The 22,478-nt window shown below is 40.0% G+C and overlaps 1 protein-coding gene across 3 annotated transcripts in view; it reads left to right on the forward strand.

The window, feature by feature from the left end:
* WWOX (WW domain containing oxidoreductase) overlaps positions 1 to 22,478 on the forward strand; it is a 972,892-nt gene that overhangs the window by 295,379 nt on the left and 655,035 nt on the right. For 2 of the 3 annotated variants that reach the window (XM_077133099.1, XM_077133100.1), the window contains one exon: positions 1,633 to 1,897. In XM_077133099.1, coding sequence (XP_076989214.1) covers positions 1,633 to 1,897 — 265 coding nt within the window. Of the gene's footprint in view, positions 1 to 1,632; positions 19,402 to 22,478 lie in introns of all 3 variants that reach the window. The other variant, XR_013163742.1, reaches the window with a different exon arrangement.

Consider the following 22,478-nt stretch of genomic DNA (forward strand, 5'->3'; position numbering starts at 1 on the left):
ATGCTTAATTATTATATTGAAATAAAATTCAGAAGCAATATCAACTCCCTTCAAAATATATTTTTAAATCAGCACAATAGCTTAATTGCAATATGAAGGAAAAATTAAATGTGAAACAAGCTAGAATGTATTTCAGAGTATAAATGCTTATGTGGGGCGACAGGAAAGGTAAGGAATCAGATGTGTGAGAGTCAGAAATGCAGACTGTTAACAGGTGTGTTGTGTTGCAGATTTAAATACAACTAGTGTTGAGTCACACCCCTCCCAGCCCTCTCTCCAAATACAATCTGAAAGTGCATTCTTGGCGTGCTGATATGGTAGTTGCATAACACTCCTGGAAATTCAGTGAATACTGAAACTGCCTTAGACGATTAAGCTCCGAAATATGGGCTATTCCTACAGTTTGGAGACTTGAAAACTGGCAGCCAACAATTAGTTTCAGAATCTCATTGCCATATCCTTGATGACACTTCTGGCTATCAGCTCAGCTGATAACTTCAGAGCCGCAATGCCATTTTAACACTAGAAATTGGTTGTCATGTACTGAGACCTGGAGAAGGGATATTTAATTTCCATAAGACACGAATGTCATCTGCCCTCGTGATGCTTCTCTTGGTCTTAGCCCAACCTGTGCTGCTCACGTTAAAGAAGAATGAGATTTTTCCATAATTTTATTTTACCTTTTTTATTTGTTTTGTTTGCCATAGCCCTTTTCTAGAATACTTTCATTATGCTTCCTTATTCCCCAGTGCAGATGTTCAGAGTTAATTTAATGAAGCAAAATATGAGGGGTTCTTAACAAAGATGAAACCATCTAGAAAATTCCTTTGTTCCCATCCCTTTTTTTTTTTTAAAGGGCAGTCTCTATTTTGTTGTTATTAAAAAAAAAAAAGGAAAAAGAAAGGAAGGAAGGAAGAAAGAAACAAACAGCTGGTGTTTAATGACTCAGTCAGACCCAATTATAAAACATCAACTAGTTACTTTGATTTGTGTGCATCTATGCCATGGGTATACTTAAAAACATTAGAGTCTGCCAGCACTCATTTTGGCTTTGTTTACATTTATCTTTTAAACGTATGAGACTATTGATGGCACCTTACCAAGGTTATAACCCCTTTATAATCATTAATTTTTAATCTGGAAAAGAGTCTTGGAGGCAGCAAGACTCATCTATATTTACTTGGATGCCCAAATGAAAATACACAGAACTCAAGCGCTGGCTAAAATAATCCAGGAAAGCCCCGCAAAGGTTAGGAATGTGGTGTCTTTCAGCTTCCAAAAGCAGCAGCCCTTTAAGATGTTTTTCCATTTAATTTAATTATCCTTGAACTTCCTGTTGGAGGTTTTGAAAAATATCTCTTAGGAGGGCCAGGGTGGGGGAGTAAGGGTAGCATGTTAAAACTGCTACATTTATGAGTTAGGGCCTTTATTAAATCTATCTCTGGGTTCAACTGGCTTTTAATTGTGAAATCACCATTATCTATTTTTAAGGGAGACTTTGTTTCCATGTATGCATGATTCCCTTCTCTCTGTTAGTTTCTTCTGATTTCTAAAAAATAAAAAGACAAAAAGCTGTATAGGAATTCAGCGCCTGGTTGTTTCACGTCCTGAGCATATTTCCTCATGTTTTAGATTCACAGATATTAACGATTCCTCGGGAAAACTTGACTTCAGCCGCCTTTCCCCATCGAAAAGCGACTACTGGGCCATGCTGGCTTACAACCGCTCCAAACTCTGCAATGTTCTCTTCTCCAACGAGCTGCACCGCCGCCTGTCCCCACGCGGAGTCACAGCGAACGCGGTGCACCCCGGAAACATGATGTACTCCTCCCTGCATCGCGGCTGGTGGGTGTACTCGCTGCTGTTTGCCCTGGCGCGGCCGTTCACCAAGTCCATGGTACGTGAGCGGCTCGCGTCGTCGCCAACAGCCTCAGTGCGCCTTTTGGGAAAAGGGGTCTTGAAGAAACTCAGACACGCCTGTTTTAGCAGTCCCTTGCCTTTCCTGATGATGAGTCCGGTTTTAGTAAGCTGATAGCCAGGAAGCCACTGGAAAGGGCTCTTGAATGCATTTGCCTTAACCTTGGATGAGATCTTTTTCTCAAAAGTGTCTTGGAGGGCTTGGATAGAAAATACGGTTTTTGAACATGGCGATATGCGTGGCTGGAAATCTCGTTGAAATTTTGATGGGCCATTTTTTTTCCCCTTTGATGTGATTTTTTAGTTTTTTTTATTTAGAAACTTTGAAAATGTATTTTGTTGAGCACAGTAATTCAAAACTGTGTTTTGCGTTGTTTGGTGGAAAACATTTATTGCAGACTAGCGAATTATCGGCAGATGTGATTCCTTTGTTTTCATTGAGAATCTGTATCTGGTTCTTCTTTTAATGGGTATAATTCTCCCTTTCCAGAGAATCCTTCACTGGCCAGAAGTGCATTTTATTCTTTATTTTCCCACAGATGAGATCTTCTGTTTGAATCACGCTATTATGACATGATTTGGAAAGGTTTACAGTATGAATATGAAGTTTTTACAGTCTAGATGGTTGTGTGACAACCAGGCCTAGAAGCTTTCTCCATGAAAGGAGGAAACTTTACCCTATATCCTTGGAATATCACTCTTCTCAACCGTAGGCATTTAATACGTTTTTTCCGTGTTGGTGGATACCACTATTCCAGTTGACACCAGTTAGCATCCGGTTCTCAGAAATCGCCCTTACCCCGAAACCTATTCTGGCCTTCAGAAGTCTCACAGGTCACCCCATCCACTCCCCAGTCCCTGGGCCAGTGGCCTCGCAGCCTCTGCCTTTAGTCTGCCTGCTTCTCCTGTACCCGCACCGACCGGTTGCCCTTAGCCGTGGTGTTTGGGAATGGCTTGTAAAACCACCACAACAGAAGATATTTTGAACTGCTTAGGAAAAAATAAGTGAATCCTTTATTCGAAACACCTACGTGGTTTTAAGAAATTCACTATAAACAAACCCAGCCTGAGAGTTGAGTACTTGAGATCCGAGGAGGTGGAAGCAGGACCTATGGAGAAGAGTTCTCCATGTCGCAGGCTGCAGTTCATATCTAGAAGTCAGAAAATAGAACCTGTGTGCACCTGTATCTCGGCATGCTGAAATTTCCCCATCACTTTGCTTTCAGTTCTGGGGTAGTCGTACACTCTCTATAAGGATTTCCTTGACTGTAATTATGGCTCATACTCTGTGATGTCCTTAGATTTATATGATGATGATGTATATGGGTCTGAAGTGGGTGCTGGTGTGCCCTATATGACTGTGGATGGGGCCTTTGAATTTGCGAAGGGAGGGAGAACACTTTTTTTTTTCCTTGATTTCTGCTACCCTGGTGCTTTCAGAACCAATGGCCTAATTGATAAATAGGGTGTGTAATCTTTGCAACTGATTCTTCTTCTTTGTATTTGTTCATTGGTTGGAGCCAAAAAAAAAATGCTCTCCTATGACAGGGTTTTTTTGTTTGTTTGTTTTCTTCCCCTTCTTTCGGAGTTTCCCTGTTCAAAGAAAGATGGCGGAAACAACTTGGAGGTGGGTCCAGGACTGGGGAAAATGTTGGGAGATGGTGTAGCCATCTCTCCATTGGTGTGGACTCCAGTGGGTGAAGGTTTGTTGCCTGAAAATGGCAGCAACTCTTATTGTGCAGCTGCTCCCGGGGCTAAAGACCTCTGAGCAAGAGCAGGTGGAAGGGGAAGGAAGACAGGTTCCGATAAAATAAAGTGGGCTAGATGTTTTTGTTTTCAGAGCTGGAGTCAATTATTGTCTAATATCTAATGTAAAGTGTACTTGGCTAAAGAGGATTTGATTGTTGACTCTTTGGACTTACCTGGAGGACCTCTGAGAACTGCTGGTGGGTGAGGTGGACAGGAAACTGGGTCATCATATCAGGCTATTGCTGTGTGTGGGGAAGCACGGGCAGGACTCGAGACAATTGGAAGACAAGGTGTGGAGTTGGAAGCTTAGGTGAGCATCACCAGTCAGGTGAGAAAGCACAACTAGCATTAGGGGAAGGTTACTGCTCAATGAGCACCACAGCTGTGCTCATTGTGGCCAGGCCAGATACCAGGACTGAAAGATGCATTCTGCCAGACTTGCTCAGCCGGTGTGCTGAGGTTCCCCCTGCCTGGATCAGGAGAGCTCAGGCAGAGACTACCCATGCACAGGCCTCAAGGACTGCAGCAGAGCAGAGCTTGGGACTGAAAAAAAATGTCTGCTGGGAGCAGTCATGGGGAACAGGTAAAACAGGATCTTAACTTTTTGGACCTGTGTTTAAAGGAATGTAGGAAAATGAACAGTTAAACTTTGAGAGCGTTTGGAGAAGAGCTGTGACTTCATGGAAAACCCAGGTTTCGATTAAACTGAAATGAGGGGGGGGGGGTGTGTTCATAGAAAGAGCAGAAAAGGTAGATGCTTTCCCTGTGCTGGAGAAGGGATTGTGCATGGCTCCCCAGTGCTGACTGGTTAGAAAATGACAGCCTAGGGCAGTGGACCTAGCAGCCCTTTTCCTGATGCTCAAGCCCCAGCTCATACTCTTCATAATCAGGACAAACTGGGACAAGTCATTTAACTACTCTGAGCCTGCTCTGCCACCCCTAAAATGATGTGAAGATTGGCAATGCCACATGTTACCAAGTTGTCCAGTAGAATTTCTGCAGTGATCATGACCTGGGCTGTCCTGCCTGGTAGCCACCAGACACCCGTGGTCATTGAGCCCTTGAAATGTTGCGAACATGACTGAGGAGCTGTATTTTTTATTTCATTTCATTTCCATTAATTTCGATTTAAATAGCCACATGAGACTAGCAGCTCCCATATGGGAGAGTGTGGCTAAATAATGCAGCGAGCTCAGTGCCTGTGGCATAGCAGCATGCGGTACTTCTTGCCGTGATGGCTGCTATTCTTCTTGTTGTGAATATTACCTTAGTCCTGAAGCTTATTTCCATAATGTAGTTGCTGCTGGTAGATACAACATGGTTGCAAGGCTGAAGGAGTCTGTAAACTGGAGTCTGGCCATCCTGGCTGGGGGTGGGGGGCAGCTCTGTCCCTCATCCCAATGGTTCAGGGAGGGGGTTATTGGGGTATCCAGGTAGGTGTTGGGAGCCTGGCTTGGATGACCTCCAGCCTGCATGTCTGATTCCCGAGGACATTATAAGGCATCTACTTTCCATATTCCCCTGAGTGATTGGCAAACAGCCTCTTCTGTATGTCACAGGCTAATTTTTTTTTTTGAAAAGGATATAGATTAATAAGACTATGAAATATGTAGCTAAGTTTAGATTTTTATTAAAACCATCTCTAATAATATCTTTATATAGTTATATGTTTGATGGTTTCTCTTAGCCATCTGAGTTCCATATGGCTCAGTTTATAGAGGTGGAACAGAGACTGGATTTACTTGTCAAACTCACAGCCAGTCACTTCTCGTTCATAAACATTTGAAACTGCGTGTATTTGGGAGAAGAGCCTGCCTGAGCATAGACCTGGGAATTTCATTGGTAGTACAGACTGGACTGATCACAAAAGTCACCATGCTTTAGTCTTCTGTCCACCCTCGGTGCTGCTTCCGTTGTGATAAGACATTTGTTTTTTGAAGGAAGTGGGTGCTTCCTTCATTTTAGCACAGACATATTTTTGGACGTAAACCATGTGGTGGCATCCCCTTTCTACCCCGTGGAAAAGCTGGAGTGTTAAGTTCTGCTGCAGGAGCTCAGCATTAATGCAGCCGCCCCACCGCCAGATGGAGGGTGCCCGGTTTGTGCTTCGTAGCTTTTCTAGTCTTTGCCTTGCAGAAAGCATTTTCCTTCTGACATGAGCGCCACTGGGGTATACAGTCCACCGCATGGGGTCCAGGGAATGAGAAACCCAACCCAGGCGTGTGCCCGGAAGCCCTGCCTCCGGTTCTCCACCCTAGCCGGCTCCCCTAAGTATTAAGCAGCAGTATTCTAATATCCACGTCCCTTTTTTATTTGCTGTGACTTGCTGTGACTATGGTGATTTTAAGTTACAGTAATTAGGTCACCCTTCATGGAGTCAGGCTATTTTAAGTGCCTCTTTAAGGAATATTGTTGCAGATCAGTAATTTTACAATTGGATGTTCTTGTGCAACTTTATTAAATGTAATCTGTCTTTTAAATGTTGCCCTTTTACAGTTATACATTTCTAATTGTTGCTGTAAATGCATTATCACTTTGAAATTAATTAATTTTTCCATTTTGGCCGCCTGCAGTATAATAATCACTAATGAGAAACTCATAGGGATTAATTCTCAGCACAGCGACCCCTACTGGTACAGCAATGTCTTCGCCCCCCCCTCTCTTGGTGGCTGGTGATTCCAGAGGACAGATCAGGCTTATTGAGGTACTGGGGGAGAAATGCTTATTCCGCCTCCTTCCAATACATGATAACATAAAAATAATAGGTAAAATGGAAATAGGATTTTTTTTTAATGTGGGAAAAAAAAACATACAGAATCTGGCTGCTTTTGAAGCATCTTAAAGGATTAACTATTGTTTGCTGAGAGCTTTCTAATAATGAAGTTGCATTATTTGTACATCAAATGTGTGTTTTCCTATCCCTCTAGCTTTCTTTTATGGAATTGAAATACTCTGACATTATAGTTTGCATATGTGTACTTAATGTATATTGTATATTGGTATATATTTTCACATATACCTATTATTCTGTAGAGTTTTATTTGCAAAACCAGGCTTTTTTATTACATAGTGATTGAAGAGAATCACTATTTTTGCCTGTTTGAATTTCTTGCCTTGCCTGCTGGTTTTAGAACTTTACAATATTCCCAGGTAAGTCACGACTTTTGTGTTTTAAGTCAGGCCCCATGAAGTGTTCCATAACCACATTTATCTCTTTCTTCATTCCTCACAACAGCTCTGCACCATTAGAATTATTATCATTATTTTGCAGTTAAGGGGCACAGAGAGCTTACCCAACACGCTCGAGAAGGTGGCAGAGCCAGCCTTCGACGCTGCATTACTGTTCCCAGGTCCATGTGCTTTGAGTGCACCCCAGCGCCCCTGCCTTGTCCATCTAGTTGTGCCATTAGCTTCCACGTTAAAATGTTTGACAGCACCTTCATGAAGTTACCCCACGCTCACCCCCTTCAATAAGCTTTCAGTTCTGGTAAACAACATCTTAGCCAGAGTTCCTAGGTCCAAGCCAGCCCTCTGCAGATCGGTATGTCAATCTGAAGCCCAGCACCGTCACATGCCTCTTAGGGTGTTTTGTGCAACCAAATATTTGTGTTGGCAGGTAACAGTAGAAAGAATATCATGTGTTAGGGTAGCAAGAGCTTAGCAGATGTTTTAGGGAACTGCATTTTCAAATCATTTTACATTAAAAAATGGCTTGAGTTTGTAGAACTTCTGAAACGATTGGGTTACGCTTCCTCTGGCCATGTAAAGCCAGTCATTGTGTTGAGTTTTAACAGATGTGCAGTTACCCCACTAATGGATGGGACTGTAACACTGATTCTGTTGCAAAGTTATAAATTATAACTAGAGAAAGTACAAGATGTCATTCTCGTAACCTTCAGGAAAGCCAAGCTGGATAATTCTGCCCTTGAATAACCCACTGTGGGGTGATTTATAGTTGTGCAGTTTAAAACATAATGAAGGAGATAATTGTTGTTTACTTGTTCTTTAAATTAGTATTTTTCAGAAAAATGCTTCCCCCTCCCCTTTAAATACCTGCATCTGACTACACTTTGGATACGATCAAGGACAAAATTGGCCATTTGAATCTTTGTTGGTACACTGGCATGGCAGGTGAAGGAGGAGAAGCAACAGAAATCAGGGGCCTTTTTATACGTTGGAAGGAGGAAATCTGAGTTTCAAAGTGGAACAGCACATTCTTCACTCATCTAAATATTTGCGACTCTGGTGGCAGGAGTGAATGCTCTGGCTGCTCCTGCCTGTCCAGAGAGGTTACAATCCTTTCTGGGGTCGTGGCCACCCCTGGGCTTTCCTGCAGATTTCCCCACAGGAGGACCTGATGTCTGGCCTCCTCTTCCCCCCAGTAGGGCCACCCCCCTCTGCCTCAAACATTCTAACTTTAGAGGATTGATGTTCACATTGGTTTTATTAGGCAGCTCCTGTTCTGCACAGATCTTTAAAGTTTACAGTGTTTATCAACCCAGAGGCAGAGAGATATGGAAGTCCTGGAAAACAGTGAAGGATTTAGAATTAAAAGACCTGTATTCAAACTCAGTGCCCACACACCCACCTTTTTTCATTGTATAATTTTGCAACATGATTCAAGCCTGTCTGATGCTCACTTTTTATATCACTTCAGCATCTTAGGATTGCAAGTTATTAACACCTGATTAAATATGGTTGGAATAATCAAGGTTGGTTTTCTCACATATCAAAGAGTCTTGAGACAGCCAAGGGAGTGCTTGGCTGCTATCCGGGCAGCTCCTGTGTGGTTGTCATGACTTTTCCCTCGTGGTTGCCGAGTCGCTACGGTATCACCAATCACTGCAACCGACACAGGAAAGTCTAAAGGCAGCATGAGATGGATGGGGTCCTTCCTTTATGCCTCCCTTCTTTATCAAGGAAGGGAACAATCCATCTTAGAACCATCCTCCCTAGCAGACTTCCTTTCAGGTCTTACTGGCCAAGATGGAATCTCCTGTCCATGTCCTAGCTGCAAGGGAGGCTGGGAAGGTGCATATCTACATCTTGTGTTTCTAGGGTGGGAGGCAAGCTCTGCTGGAAGGAGGACAGGGTTTTTGGACCAGCACTATTGAATAGGTGTGTGCATAGTTCTCTCATCTGCCGAATGGGGATGCCATCTGTTTTATGATTATGAAAGCAAGTGAGAGCTAAATGGAAGACACTTAGACTAATCTGGTTCCATCCATCCCATCAGCCTACCTCAAGCCACTTTCCGCCCCATTTCCTCTCCTTCCCCAAGTTTCTCAAACATGCTATTTGACTATTAGACTCCTCTCCTCCACTCTGGTTACTTCTGCTCATCCTTCAAAAATCAACCCAAACATTCCGACCCCAAGGAAGTATTTCTTGTCTTTAGATTCAGTCACACTTTGGTCGAGTGTCCCCATTTTATACTTTCATAAGGGCCTGTGCTTACATGACTGTCTGGAACATATTAGCACCAATAAATACGTGCTGAATGAATGAATGAAGCAGTGTCCCTTGGAACTTCTCCTTCATAACATTTCATTTAGAAAATACCTTCTGTAGTTTCTTATTTGATGTCTGTCATCCCCTGTCTTGAAAGTGGTGTTTTTGTCTTGCTCACTATTGTATTCCTGACTCACAATGTCAGTGCTCAGTAAATATTTGTAAAGGAATAAATGAAAGACGACCAGGTGCTTGACAAATGTCAGCCACTGACACCTTCATTACCGTTCACCTCTCCGAGGTTAGCAGGGCATCGGAGTTCAGAATGTGGAAGTTAAGACATGCGTGAGACTGGGGAACCTGCCCAGGGCCACGGGGCTAGTACATAGGAGAGCTAGTACATAGGATGTATGGAGGGAGAGAGCAAAAGGGTTAAGAGAGAGAATAAGCCTTAGAGGTAGATGACTCTCAGTTGGAATCCCAGTTCCATCCTTCACGAACTCTTCAGCAGATTTCAAAATCTGATGGAAATTATGCTTTCCCCTGGGTAAAACTGGGATATTATACTTTTCTCATGGGCTTCTATTGAGAGTGAAAGGAAGTCATGAATGCATAGCATCTAGAACATGTATGGTGCTCGATACACATCAACAATTCTTATTATCGGCTCATATTGAGAATTGACGGACACTGTCGTCATTTTTTTTTTTTTTAAACAAGCAAAGGGTCAGTGTTCTTCCTGTTGCTTATAGATGTTCTTTCTCTCCGTAATGGCAGTTGCCCCCGCCAGCTCAGGCCTGATTTTCCCTGTGCACATAAAGCATAAAAATACGGAATATGCAACCTGAGTAACTGTGGAGACAAAATGCGACTGGGTGGGCTTTTGCGGTGTATGTTTAACCCATCCTGGCTTCCTGTTTTATTGCCATCAACAGCACACTATGCTTTGAGAACAGATTGGCCCATTTCTTGTTAAATACAAAGAGAGGGAAAATATATCTGGCACTGTGTGGCTATAGCACCTCATCGTTGTATTTTCCCTGCCTTGCTTTATAGTGTTTTAAGTCTAGCTAAGCTTTTGTTCCAGAATGAGCACCCGAGAGTAGGGAAAAAAGTGAATATCTGGCCTTAATATGTGTGACAAATTATTTAATGAACATTTAACCAAGATTTGAAATTCCCCCAGATTTATCTTTCTCAGTTCCTTTTCTTCTGGGTAGTACCCTTTGGCATTTTGGTAATGTATTGCCTATTTAAAGGCACATTCTGTTGGACTCTCTTTCTAGCTTTTTTATTACTTTTTTTTTTTTTTTTAAGTTAGTGGTGCCTTCTTTGATCCTCCCCCTTCTGGTTTCCTTTTCTCCAATTTCATACTTCTTTCCAGTGATTTTTGGCTGCAACACAGTTTAGATATTGGATGCCAGCACGATTAAACAGATGCCAGGAGTTTGTATTGCCCCATGATGCTGCTGCTGAAATGTTTCTTCTACGAACATTGATTTTTGTATAACTTACCGGACACGTTGATTTTCCCCTGTGAGGTGTCAGGTAATGTTTTTTCTAGCAACAAGAAAGAGGACTCAAATCTGGTGCTGTGGATTGTTCAGAAATTGAATTCTGTCGTGCCTCCACCCCAATTCTTATTACACTGAGATAAACGAATACTGTGAAATCAATTGGGGGTGGGGGGCCAGGGCCGTGCAATATTCCATGAGTGCCTGTTTTGTGGCATGCATCGTGTTCATGGGTTTACCTTCCTCTATCTTGTCTGTTTGAATACAATTTTAGTGCTCACTGCAATTAAACACTTTGGCTCTGGGCCTCAGGTTTTTCATCTGTAAAATGAGTCAGTTAACCAAGATTCGCAGGCTTCCAGGTTTTGGATTCCACAGGACAGTGTAATTTGAGAGAAAATGAGAAGGGAGACTAACACAGACTTCTTAATTTGCCCAACCTGGTTTAAAGTCAAACTCACCAACCGCCACTGATTATCAACAATGTATCATAAAAGAAAAGATATTTTCAATGCCAAAAACTACAGAGAGGACATGATTGTGGTGCAAAAAGCACTCCTCTCAATTGAATCCATTTATCTTTAGGGAAAAACCTATTGGTGTTGCTGTTTTTCTCATTGGTGGAAATGGTGGGCTTACACTGGGAAACCAGTTGCCTGGTGACCCTGCATCAGCTCCAGAATTCTTCCATTGCATCCTTTGGATCCCAAGTTCTAAACCTGTGGTAAAGCTAATTGCATCTCAAGTAATTTATTAATGAGCTCGATGTGAGCCCATCTGTGAAAGGCAGACATATCTTGAAGCACCACTTTGTGGCGTGAAGGGCAAAGAAATGATACAGAGTTGAGTCAAGGGTTTAAGCTGACCTGGTATATAGGACTTTTTTTTTTCTCACAAGCAATTCTTTCAGACAGTGCCCTTTTATAAATTCAAGATCCCACCTACTTGCTGAAAGGGTTTGGGGCATTAGTGAGTAGAAAGGGAATGTATTGTAGAAGCAGGGCTTACACTTAAATAAATGGTAACTACTATTCCTGTGTGGCTCACAAAATGATTGGCATGGATTCTTTTCAATGTTCATTCATTCATTCAGCAAATATTTTTGAGTTGCACCATATGTTAGGGACTTTGCTATTGGCAGAATGCTAAACAAGGACCCTGACTCTATGGGGACCGTGAATTTGGGAGACAGATAATAAACATAAATGAAGGAAGAAACCAGTCAGATTTCAGGCTGGGAAGTACCTCTAATTAATTTGAGTAATTGTTTCCACCATTTTATCTTCAAGAAAAGAAATAATCACCTTAGGCTGAAAACAAAAACAATCAAAATCAAGGAAACAGCTTTACTAATTTTTTTTGATGAGCCTGAACTTTGCCAAGATAACCAAATCAGTGGCTATTTATTTGTGTATGAACTGATGGACGGATAACCATACTTGTTTTTGCTTTTTTTATATCTGGTAAAGGCTTAGAGTAGAAATGGGGAGAAGCCCTGATGTCTTTTTCTTCCTTTGGCTGTAATATGAAGGTGTAGTTAGTAAAATATCAGTTGAATGTGAAATGATTGTCACACAGTTATGTCATAGTTAGAGGCACATGCTGGTGAGTATATTCTAATTTTATAAAGCTTTAAAAAAAAAAACCTAAGAGAAGACAAATGGAAGAGAATGGGCTTTTGGAGTGAGGAGGTCTTGAGTTCAAATGCGGAACCCTGCTACTTCCCTGCTGTCTGTTCTGGGCCAAGTTGCTGCAGGTCTCTGAGCTTTGGCTGCCTTAACTATAAGATCAGATACTGTTTACCTCTGCTGGTTTTTGTGAGGGCTGAAGACGGGAGGGCTTAGAAGATGTCTGGCACATCATAGGAATGCATTTAGTGTCAGGGAATATCATTATCAATATTATTAATATTATTATTATTGATATTATTGCCATGCAGAAATTACTTATTATATTATTCAGATTGTTTCATGATACTTTATTATAGTACCAGGTTTATACTTAATTTTAGATGTATATGGCTATTCTTTGTGCTTTCCTTTGCTACATTGGGTAGGTCACAAGGCAGTCATTTATTTATTCTTTGTATAACATCAAATATAATGCCTTGAAAAGAGTAGAAATGTTTGTTGAATTATTCCTTGCTACTTTCTCAACCAAATAGCAAAGGTATTTGAACTTAGAAAATCTTGCACAGTTCAGACTTGCCATGTAGCCTTAGAAGGCTTTATAGCCAGTAATTTTCCAAGATTGCAAAGGAAACTGGTGATACAACTGTATACGTTTACTCTGATAACTATGATAGTGGCAACATTTTAATACTATTATAACAAATTATTTATTAAATATTTACTATTGATTAGCCTTTCTGCCAAGCAACTTTTCCTGTTTCATCATCACAACAAATAGAAGTGCAATACAATTGTTTTCCTCCTTTTTACAGATGAGGAAACTGAAATTTAGAGTTGTTAAGTAATTTTTCCCACATCACTTGGTTAGTAAGTGAAGAGGATGTGATTGAACCCCTATTTCTTAGGGATGAAAGCCTGTATTTGTCATATTTCAACTCTCTCACTTCATATGTAATGTCATGTAAGTATACAAGTATCTGTGTATATATGTGTGTACATGCATGTAGGTTTCTTATTATGCCCTACTGCTGGTAAATGATGACAAAAAAGAATTAATGTGAAGCCAAAGAAAGCACACAAGTGGATATTTACTTGAGATAGGAAAAAGAACCCATGCAAGCTTGCATTTCATAAGCCTATACCATTGTCATTTGGGATTTGGTGAGAGGAGAGGGAGCATGGAGGAGAGGCAAATTTTGTTCAAAGCAATTAGCAGCCAGTGGAGAGCAGAACGAACTGTTGGATGTTTTAGGAGTGATGCCTCACTACCTTCACACTCCTAAGTGTAGTGCATCGAGATACTGTTATGTGAGTGTGCTCCTTTCTGACACACTTTTGTGAAGCTGAGAAAGGTACCACAATTATTTATAATGGCAGTGAAATTCTTCAAGTTGAGCAAAATGGGGAGGCAGGAATTAATAATAACCCATCAGTTATCTGTTGCCGCACAACAGATTATCCCCAAACTTTAGAGGCTTAATGAATACATGTTTCTTATCTCCTTGGGTGTGGGCTTGGCTGGGTCACCAGCTTTAGGGTCTCCACAGAATACAATCAAGGTATCAACCAGGCTGTAGCTTTCTCAAGGCTCCACTAGTGAAGAATTGGTCGACAAACTCCCTTAGCTGTTGACAGGATTCAGTTCCTCGTGGGACTAAACGTTGATTCCTCACCAGCTCTTGGCTGGAGGCTTCTCTCCACTCCTTGCCACGTAGGTCCCTCCAGCATGGCAGCTTGCTTCATCAAAACATGCCAGCCAAGAAGGAAATGGAGTCTACCAATCAGATGGAGATGACAGCCCACTATAACATGATCACAGAAGTGACATCTCATGACCTTTGTTGTTTTCTGTCATTAGAAGTGTGTCACTAGGTCCAGCCCACACTTAGAGCGAGGGGGTAATACAACTGTGTGATACCAAGAGGCAGGGGCCATGGGGTCCACCCGAGAGGCCATCTACCATGCTCTGCAAGGCCAGATTTTCCTGTTGGAGTTCTGTGGGGGGTTATATGTGGCAGGTTTGCTCAGAGGCGGTGAAGTTATTTATTGGCCTTAAGCCATAGCACTTGTTATGGATGGTTTTGTGTCTTTGCTTTGCAATTCCCCTGTTTGCATCCTTTCCATATTCTTGCCTTGCCTCTTCCTGGGCCGAGAAAGGTACAAAATGCACCCATTTTGGTTTTATATATTTATGTATTTCTGCCTTATGATAGGAGATAAGATTTAGTCCTTTAATAAAAAAGCTTATGAAAAGAATAAAGAAACGTGCGGATGATGTTTTCCTAAAGTCAAATATTTGTATTCATGCTGCTTTAGTAGAAGGGCCCATGTTAATCGATGGCCCAAATTTTCTTTTTAAAGAAACATGTATTGTTGAGTTTTATTCTGAGTCTCACAAACTGGCCAGAGATCTTCGACTTTTTTTTTTAAGCTGCAAAGCTAGAAAAGGCTCGCTGATCTTTCAAAACCCGTGCAGAATACCATGCTGCTTGTTCCAGCTTATATATAATCGTAAGGGTTTGTTGTTGTTATTGTTTGGGGGTTTGTTTTAAATAGGAAGCTGTGAAAGATAAAGGAAATTTCCTTTTATTTTCAGAGAATATTGTAGAGACTGATTTTGAGTGTTGCAGTTTGTTTTTCATATTATAATACCACCCCTATTAAAATGTATAATAAAGAGAATGCCTTATTCAGTTACACCCAGATCCCCCCCTTTAAAATTCTGAGCTCTTTTACTGACCAGGGGTCTTCTGCCTCTCCCCAAACCACCTTGTAGAGAAATCTGCACCACTTTAAACATTTCATCCTCGAGTTTTATGTGATGAGGGTCTCTTTAATCATTTGCATTTTGGACAAAAAGAAAGCAAAATCTTCTTTAAGAAGCCAAAGTAATCCATGAGAATGTATGGTGTTTGTTCAGCTGGATATCTTATTTATTTGAAGTACTGAGAGAAATCTCTTCTGACTGCTCAAAAAAAGGGAAGAATAAACAGTAAGAGTGTCCAAGTAATCTGAGCTAGAAAGTCCCTTCTTTCAGGGAAAAGTTATAAAAAGTATATTTGCTAGATCCAAAAAAAATACTGTATATCAATTACTGAAACCTGCATAATGTTTTCTTAGTATTCTCACTCTTTAAAAGAAAAAAGAAAAAAAGAAAAAAAAAAAACAGCAGTATCTGGGACCTTACATTTTTTTTTTTATTTTAATATTCCTAGGCAAGTGAATGTAATGTCTGTTTTTTCTTCTTAGAATAAAACATTTCTTTTTAGCTTTTGTGTGTGCTCTGTGTCATTTGTCTCTTGGTTGACTTTCTGTAACTATTAAAAAAAAATGTAATGAAATTTGAATGGCTGAAATTTTGACATTAACCCTGAGAAGATTTCTTGCAAAAAAGACATTGAGAAGATGGCGCGTTTTTTTCTCCCCCAAAAGAATCAGATTCTGGAGTACAGCCGGTCATGAAAATAATATAATTTTCTTCTCTGTTCTCCTGTCTGTTCCAACCATTGGAAAGGAGCAGGCATATTTCTTGTGGATGGAAAAGTAGGGGAACGTACCAGGATTCCTTAATCCTTAAACTGCAGCCGGCTTTTCTGTGCTATACTTTGTGTTTCCCTCAAGTTTATGTATCACGTCTTCAAATATCACTTTGTCTCCCTGCCAGGCTAAAGGCTCTGCTAAGTTCAGATTTGAGCCTATAGAGGAGACCTCTATCATTCAAAACCAAAATAAAAATAAAGTAAAAATAGAACTTGCTTTTGCTAAATTCACCTGTTGACATGTCCTTTTGTTAGTCTGTTGGTATGTAGATTCAAAATGGATTTGAGGTAGTATGGGAGATTCAGGGCACAAGTGTATAGTCTGTGGGACTATCTGACAAAGGCATGTCAATGCTCTGTTTCTCAGTCCCACACCACCATTATTAGGTAGTTAGGAGCTGAGAGGAGAATGTTTGTCCCAGTTTTGTAGAAGAAGGAGGCAGTGTGATGTGGCAGAAAGGCTGTGGGTTTGAAGTTGGAGAACTCAGGCTTGTAACCCCAGCACTGCCCTCCAGTGACATGTAATAGTGGGCAAGTCTCTGGGCCTCGAATTTCCTTGTGCTCTGTAAAATGGAAAAAATAGTTCCTACGTCTTTGGTTTGTTGGAATTCAGCTAACATTTGTAAAGGCGCAGCTGAAATCTATGGCACATAATAGACACTCAAGAAATGCCAGTTTTCTTGGCATCCTACCAGTTAATGGGATCTTTCCTGTTATCTTATTGATTTTTAAGGACACGCTGGCAGCAGGGATACTGTCTAATACAAGACCCAATTCATAGGAAGCTATGTCACCCCCTCCTTTATTTCTGAATCCAACTTCTGAAGAACTGCCACAGTTTCTTCTGTTTGATAATGAAATTATAACGTAATGTGTTGGTGGAGCTCATAGTTCAACCTTGTTTTTTTTCCGACCATAGTAGCTTTTATGGTTAGCTTATTAGTGACTCTAATACACTTTGTTCACTAAGTCTCCTCAAATTCATTTTTTCTGGGAATAGGTGAAAAATAAATGAACAATCTAACTTAGGTTAAACTACAGGCATTTGTCACAGAATGTCTTACTAACAGCAGACCCAAAGCAAGTTTCTCTTGGTCTGTATTTTCAGACGTATTTCTGCATTGCCATAGTCAACAAAAGAGATTGCCTAATACCCTTTTGAGAATGGGTATTTTAATAAAACCGTACTGTTTAGAATTTTTGACAGCTTTCACCTATTTTTCAACTCCTTGTCTCCATATGATTCACGTAATACTAGTTATTCATTGCTATCAGGCAGTATGGCAGATGTCCAGTTGGTAAATCTTTTAATCAGCTGTGTGTGTATGTGTATAAACACAACTCTTCAAGGACCCAATAAAGATATATTCATTCCTTTTTATTCTTTTGTTTCCTTTTACTCTATTATTCCCCTTTATCTAAACCTGCTATTGTTTTCCAGTGAGCTATTTATACCATAAATATATTGCTGTGGATAATGTATTTATGTGTTATTCACCTAATTTAAGATAGTCCAAAAGACAGCATCTGCTAGTGGTGGCAATGCACATGGATTCTTGTATACAGTAAGTACTCAGTAATAGTTTTGTTTAAATTATATCAAAGAGATAGGCATTGCACTTAGAAAATCTGTTTGGGGGGAAATTTGAGCTAGCTATTTCAGTCCTGCCATTTTGATCTTGAGGATATAATTTTTTTTACTCTCCTGGATATGAATAAAACATTTTAATCAGAGCTATACCAACACTGATCAATTATTTTCATGGAAGTATAATACAGGATGAATTCCATTAAGTCAATTAAATTTCTCTAACCAGTTTTTAGACAGTAGAAGATAGTTAAGCTGTTTCTAATTTTTTTATAAATTACTGAAATCTTTCATCAAGATCAATTTTTTTTCTTTATATACTGTACAATGAAGAGTTCATTAATCTATTTTCTATCTATACCGAGCTGTCTGGTTTTTGCAGTTGTGAATTGTCTTTTGTGGCCATTTTCATATTTTTCAAATCTAAATTCTACCAAGTGTACTTTTTGTTGCAAATTTTGGGGATTATTATTTTAACCAGAAATATATGTTATTAACTTGGATAAAAGACCAATATTAATTTCTTAGCTAACACATAAGAAGATCCTTAGCCAGTCTATTGCAATATTTTAGGCTTTCTCAGTTTTCTAGGATTGGTCTGTGGGCATGTTCTAATCCAGTTATTTTCCAAACTTTCAATAGCATGAATGACTTTTGACACTTTGCGCTTTCTGTGCTGTAGCACTGGAAATAGTGGATGACCAGATAAGGATGGCTTATCTTGTTCTAGAACAGTATAAGATGTCTTTTGTTGCTGTAGAATTCTTTCAGTCTTTTTTTAAACCACTACCCAGTGTTTGTTGTTTTTTACCCAGTGTTTTTGATGTTGCTACCCAATGCATGTACATATATGCATATACATGTGTGCATTTATATGCATGTTTGTGCTTCTGAAACAAAAATTTTATGAAACACTACCTATTCTTAACTATGAGCTGTTTTCTTCTTGATGATATTTCTTTTTTTAGAGTGTTGGTTGTGACCCAGTTCCACTACCCATTGTTGGGTCACAGTCTGTCCTTTGAAACTCAATGCTCTGGAACTCTTTGATCTGCTCCATCTAATAAACATTCACTGAGTACCTAGTGTGTTTGAGATCTGACTCAAAAAGAAGGGACGAGCATGTATACAAGAATGCTAGAATGGGGTGGGGTGAGAGTCACTGGGGATGGTAGTGCTTTCTTGTCTTGGTGGTTGATGCAGGTGTAGTCAGGCCAAGTTGCAAAATGGACATAATGTTTTTACTGAGCATTGAAGCATATGTCAGGCGTGAACATGTGCACACAAAGAGCAAAGAATTTGAATTAGCTTTTATAGCCTTGGCAGGGCCAGGACTAGGGTGAAATGAGACTCTCACCTCAGTCACAAAATATAAGGGGACATTAAAAAAAAAAACAGTAATCAGGATAAGTAACACTTTAATGCAATATATTTTTAATCAATAGTCCTGCAAAAAAACAAACAACAACAAAAAAACGCATGATGAGCAAAATATCAAATTTTAAATCAAGGCATCAGTATTATAGCTAAGACTTGAGTAATGAGCATATATTTGTGGTGTTACATGCAGTTGGTGAAGGTAAAAGGACCTCCAAGGGCCATGCTCAGAGTTTGAGACCTTATATTCAAGTTGATGATAACATGACAATGATTGTGATGATACCAAAATGTGACATGGATTGAGCTGTTGCTGTAATCCATGACCTGTGCTAACTACCTTATGTATTTCTCCTATTCATCCTTTGAGATTCATTCTTTCTGCTATTTTTAAGACAGCATGGAGAGAATAAATAAAACGTTCAAGGTTGCATAACTAAAGGGCAGTGGGGTGGGGATTCAAGCCTTTTCCAGGGGACTGAAGTTCAAGCTCCGAATCCCTATCACCTGTGGCCTCCGCTGGCTCCAGGATGTGTCCGAGTTCCCGGAAGGTCATTTTCACGGCAACAGCAAAGAGGCAAGCACTTTTAGCATGGAACCAGTGTAGAGACTGCAAGAGTTGGCCCTGGAACAATGTGAGTTGGTACAAAGACTACGCTGGGGATGGGAAGGTAAGAGGGATAATGGCCCTGATGTTGCAGAAGGAGAAATAGAAGTAGTTTGATGGGCTAGTGAATATGAGTGGTAAAGGAGCAGGGATACCTGTGAACTTAAAAGTTTGTGAATATTGGGTGCATGAGTAGTTCAGTGGTAGAATTTTCCCTGCCATATGGGAGACCCAGGTTCAATTCCTGGCCCATGCACTTCCCAAACAAAAATAAAACAAGCAAACAAGCAAATGAAAAACCAAATTAAAAAAAAATTCAACAAGTGGTGCTGCAGTAAGGGGATAGTCACATGGAAAAAAAATGAAATATGACCCCCACCATACAGCATTCAAAGAAAAAAAAGTTTGTGGATGAATTTGTTAATATACATGTGTGTGCATAAACAAGTAAAGGAAAATATCTAATATGTAAGTTTTATTTAATGTTTGACAAAATATTATCCTGTCATTTTTTTTTTAAGAAGTAGCATTAAATCGTTGCCTTGGGGATATCTGGTAGAGCTAATATGGGACTATATTTTAACATAATTTAAAACATTATTTCTTCAGATAGGTATATTGTGCTTTTTTTTTCTATACCTAATTACTAAAATTGTGAATCTGAACCGTCTACAAAACATCCTGATATATCTTTTCATGGCTGACAGTTAACTAATGATGTAAGACAGATTGTAAGAAGAGAATATTTAGAATATCTGCACATGTCACTTCCGTAATATGTATAAAAATTATCATGCCCATTCATTATTTTAAATAGCTGTGGCCTTTTAGTGAATACCAACATTAACAAACCATGTTAACATGATTTAAAATACGTAATGAAATTCGCATTGCCATGTGATGACGGAACTATCAAATTAGCGCACACGGCGCTGACTGATCACCCTTAAAAAGAGTTACTTGCATTGTTTGAGCAGAGGAGACGCACATCCCCTTGTGGGCATGCAGCATTTCTGCAAGCACCATCTCAAACGATGCCCCTGGAAGGATGGTTTATTTGATGTTGAAATGTCATGCAATATGTGCTCATCCGAAGCATTTAAGGGAGTTGACAAATGTTCAGGCCAATTGCTAAGGCTCTTTCTGATTCTCTGCGGGTCTGTACCCTTTTTATTTGTTTGTTTGCTTTTTTCACTTGTCCTCATTAATAGGCCTTTCCAGGGTCTTCCTCAGTTCTCATATAATGGCTTTATACAACAGAATTGTCCGGGGATAGGAAAAACTCTCCTGCATATATGCCATTGCACCATTTAACGAAATGCTCCCTCATTCGGTCCAGATTTGCTAATCGTTCTCTTGGTTCTTTCAAACTAACGACTGATGACAGATCTTCAGGTAAAGAGCATCACTAGGCAAGGGCCACGTCATGAACTGCACATTTGTCCTGAGCAAGCGAACGTGGATTTGACCTAAGTTAGGGGTAGAAGCACAGAAACTCTTTTTCTTGATTCTTATTTTATGTTTTTTACTAGCACAAATTTTTATTAACAAATGCTGAGCTTTCTTTTTGGCGTCCTGAATAGCCATCCTTATCAGTCTCTCTGGCTTAAAGATTCATGGAGGCCACACATATATGCATTACATGAACTCAGATGTCCCTAGACTCAGGAACTTACCTGTGTCTTTGTGCCGGAGGCCGCATCCCCGGGATTTCTAGATGAGGAAAGTAGTGAATCAGCCAGAGATGAAGAACTTACTGCAGAGTACACAGCTTTGTCCCTCTGATCCTGGCGTATGGGCCATTTCAGTATTAATCCATCCGCCCTCATTTCCCCCCAATTGTAAAAAATGGTACAGCATTGTTTGACTTCAGCATTCTTTTATTCAGTTATCTCATATTTATAGTGTATGTGGTCATTTTTATTATATTATTATGCAATTTATAAAAATAAATAGAATATAAATCAATTAATTTGTTGACATTAATACCAGAAAAGACAATCTGTCATTTAAAAAATGTTCATATTTATATACCTACGTGTGCACTAGAAATACCTAAATTGACCTTAGTACCGGCGGGTGCCTGTAAGTGGTTCACTTGTGGGTGGGTCCGGGGATTGGCTTTTTGAAGATGAAAAGAAGGCGATGGAATAATTATTGCATCCTTATTAGGCCCGGGTAGGGGAATGAAAACCCTTTTGCAACAATTTCCATTCCCCGTGTCACCTCGGTATTTAATTTATTTCACTTACACGACTACTCGCTGTTTCCCCAGGTTAGTTGTTCCTATTCATTATAACCTAGAGGGATCATATTAGTAACTAATGATTACAGTATCCAACTGGTGGGCAGCAGGTGACTTTGGCAGAACCGTTTTGGCAGTGGGAGCCTGAACTGGGGGTGTCTCCAGCCGTCTCAGGTGGCCGCAATTTGTGGTAACCCTAGAGGGGATCTAGGCCAAACCCATCATTTTAGAGATTAAGAAACTGAACCCAGAAATATAAAGAGATTGTTCCAAATTCACGCGGAAAGAGTGAAAACACTCACTGGAGCCATCTTCATCAGACTACGAGACCTTTACCTAATTCATGCTTTAACTGAGGTGGCATCTCACATCTTTTGAATGAAACTGGTATTCTTGTGTAACTGGATATTTTAAAGTATCCTAGGAGTTAGAAAAAAAAAAGTGTTAAAAATTCACTTAGTGAGTAACGCATGCCTTCTAAGGGAAGAGGCATACAATTTCAACTTTCATTTGAGGATCAGCTTCTTCTTCTTGATCTGTCTTTTCCTCCTTTTTCTTTCACTCCTTCTCTCCTTCTTCCTCCTCTCCAAACGCTGAGGTCATGTGGGGTATCGATTTCATTTATTCTTGCTTTTCTCTATGCTTTCTAAAAATCTGTATATATGAGCATTTGCGGTATGCATTTTAATTGTAAGCCATCAGTCATTAATGCCTTTTTATGAAGCCAAATGTTGTTGTTGTTGTGTTTTGAGCTTGCTTGTGTCATTGTTAAAGGCTGCTGATATTCACCAATGGATATTCTTGGAAATCATTTTCTGGTTTCAAAGCCATTAAGTACCTAAAAATATCAGGAGCATGTT

The sequence above is a fragment of the Tamandua tetradactyla genome, chromosome 16 (assembly GCF_023851605.1).
Source record: "Tamandua tetradactyla isolate mTamTet1 chromosome 16, mTamTet1.pri, whole genome shotgun sequence".
Lineage (NCBI taxonomy): Eukaryota > Metazoa > Chordata > Mammalia > Pilosa > Myrmecophagidae > Tamandua > Tamandua tetradactyla.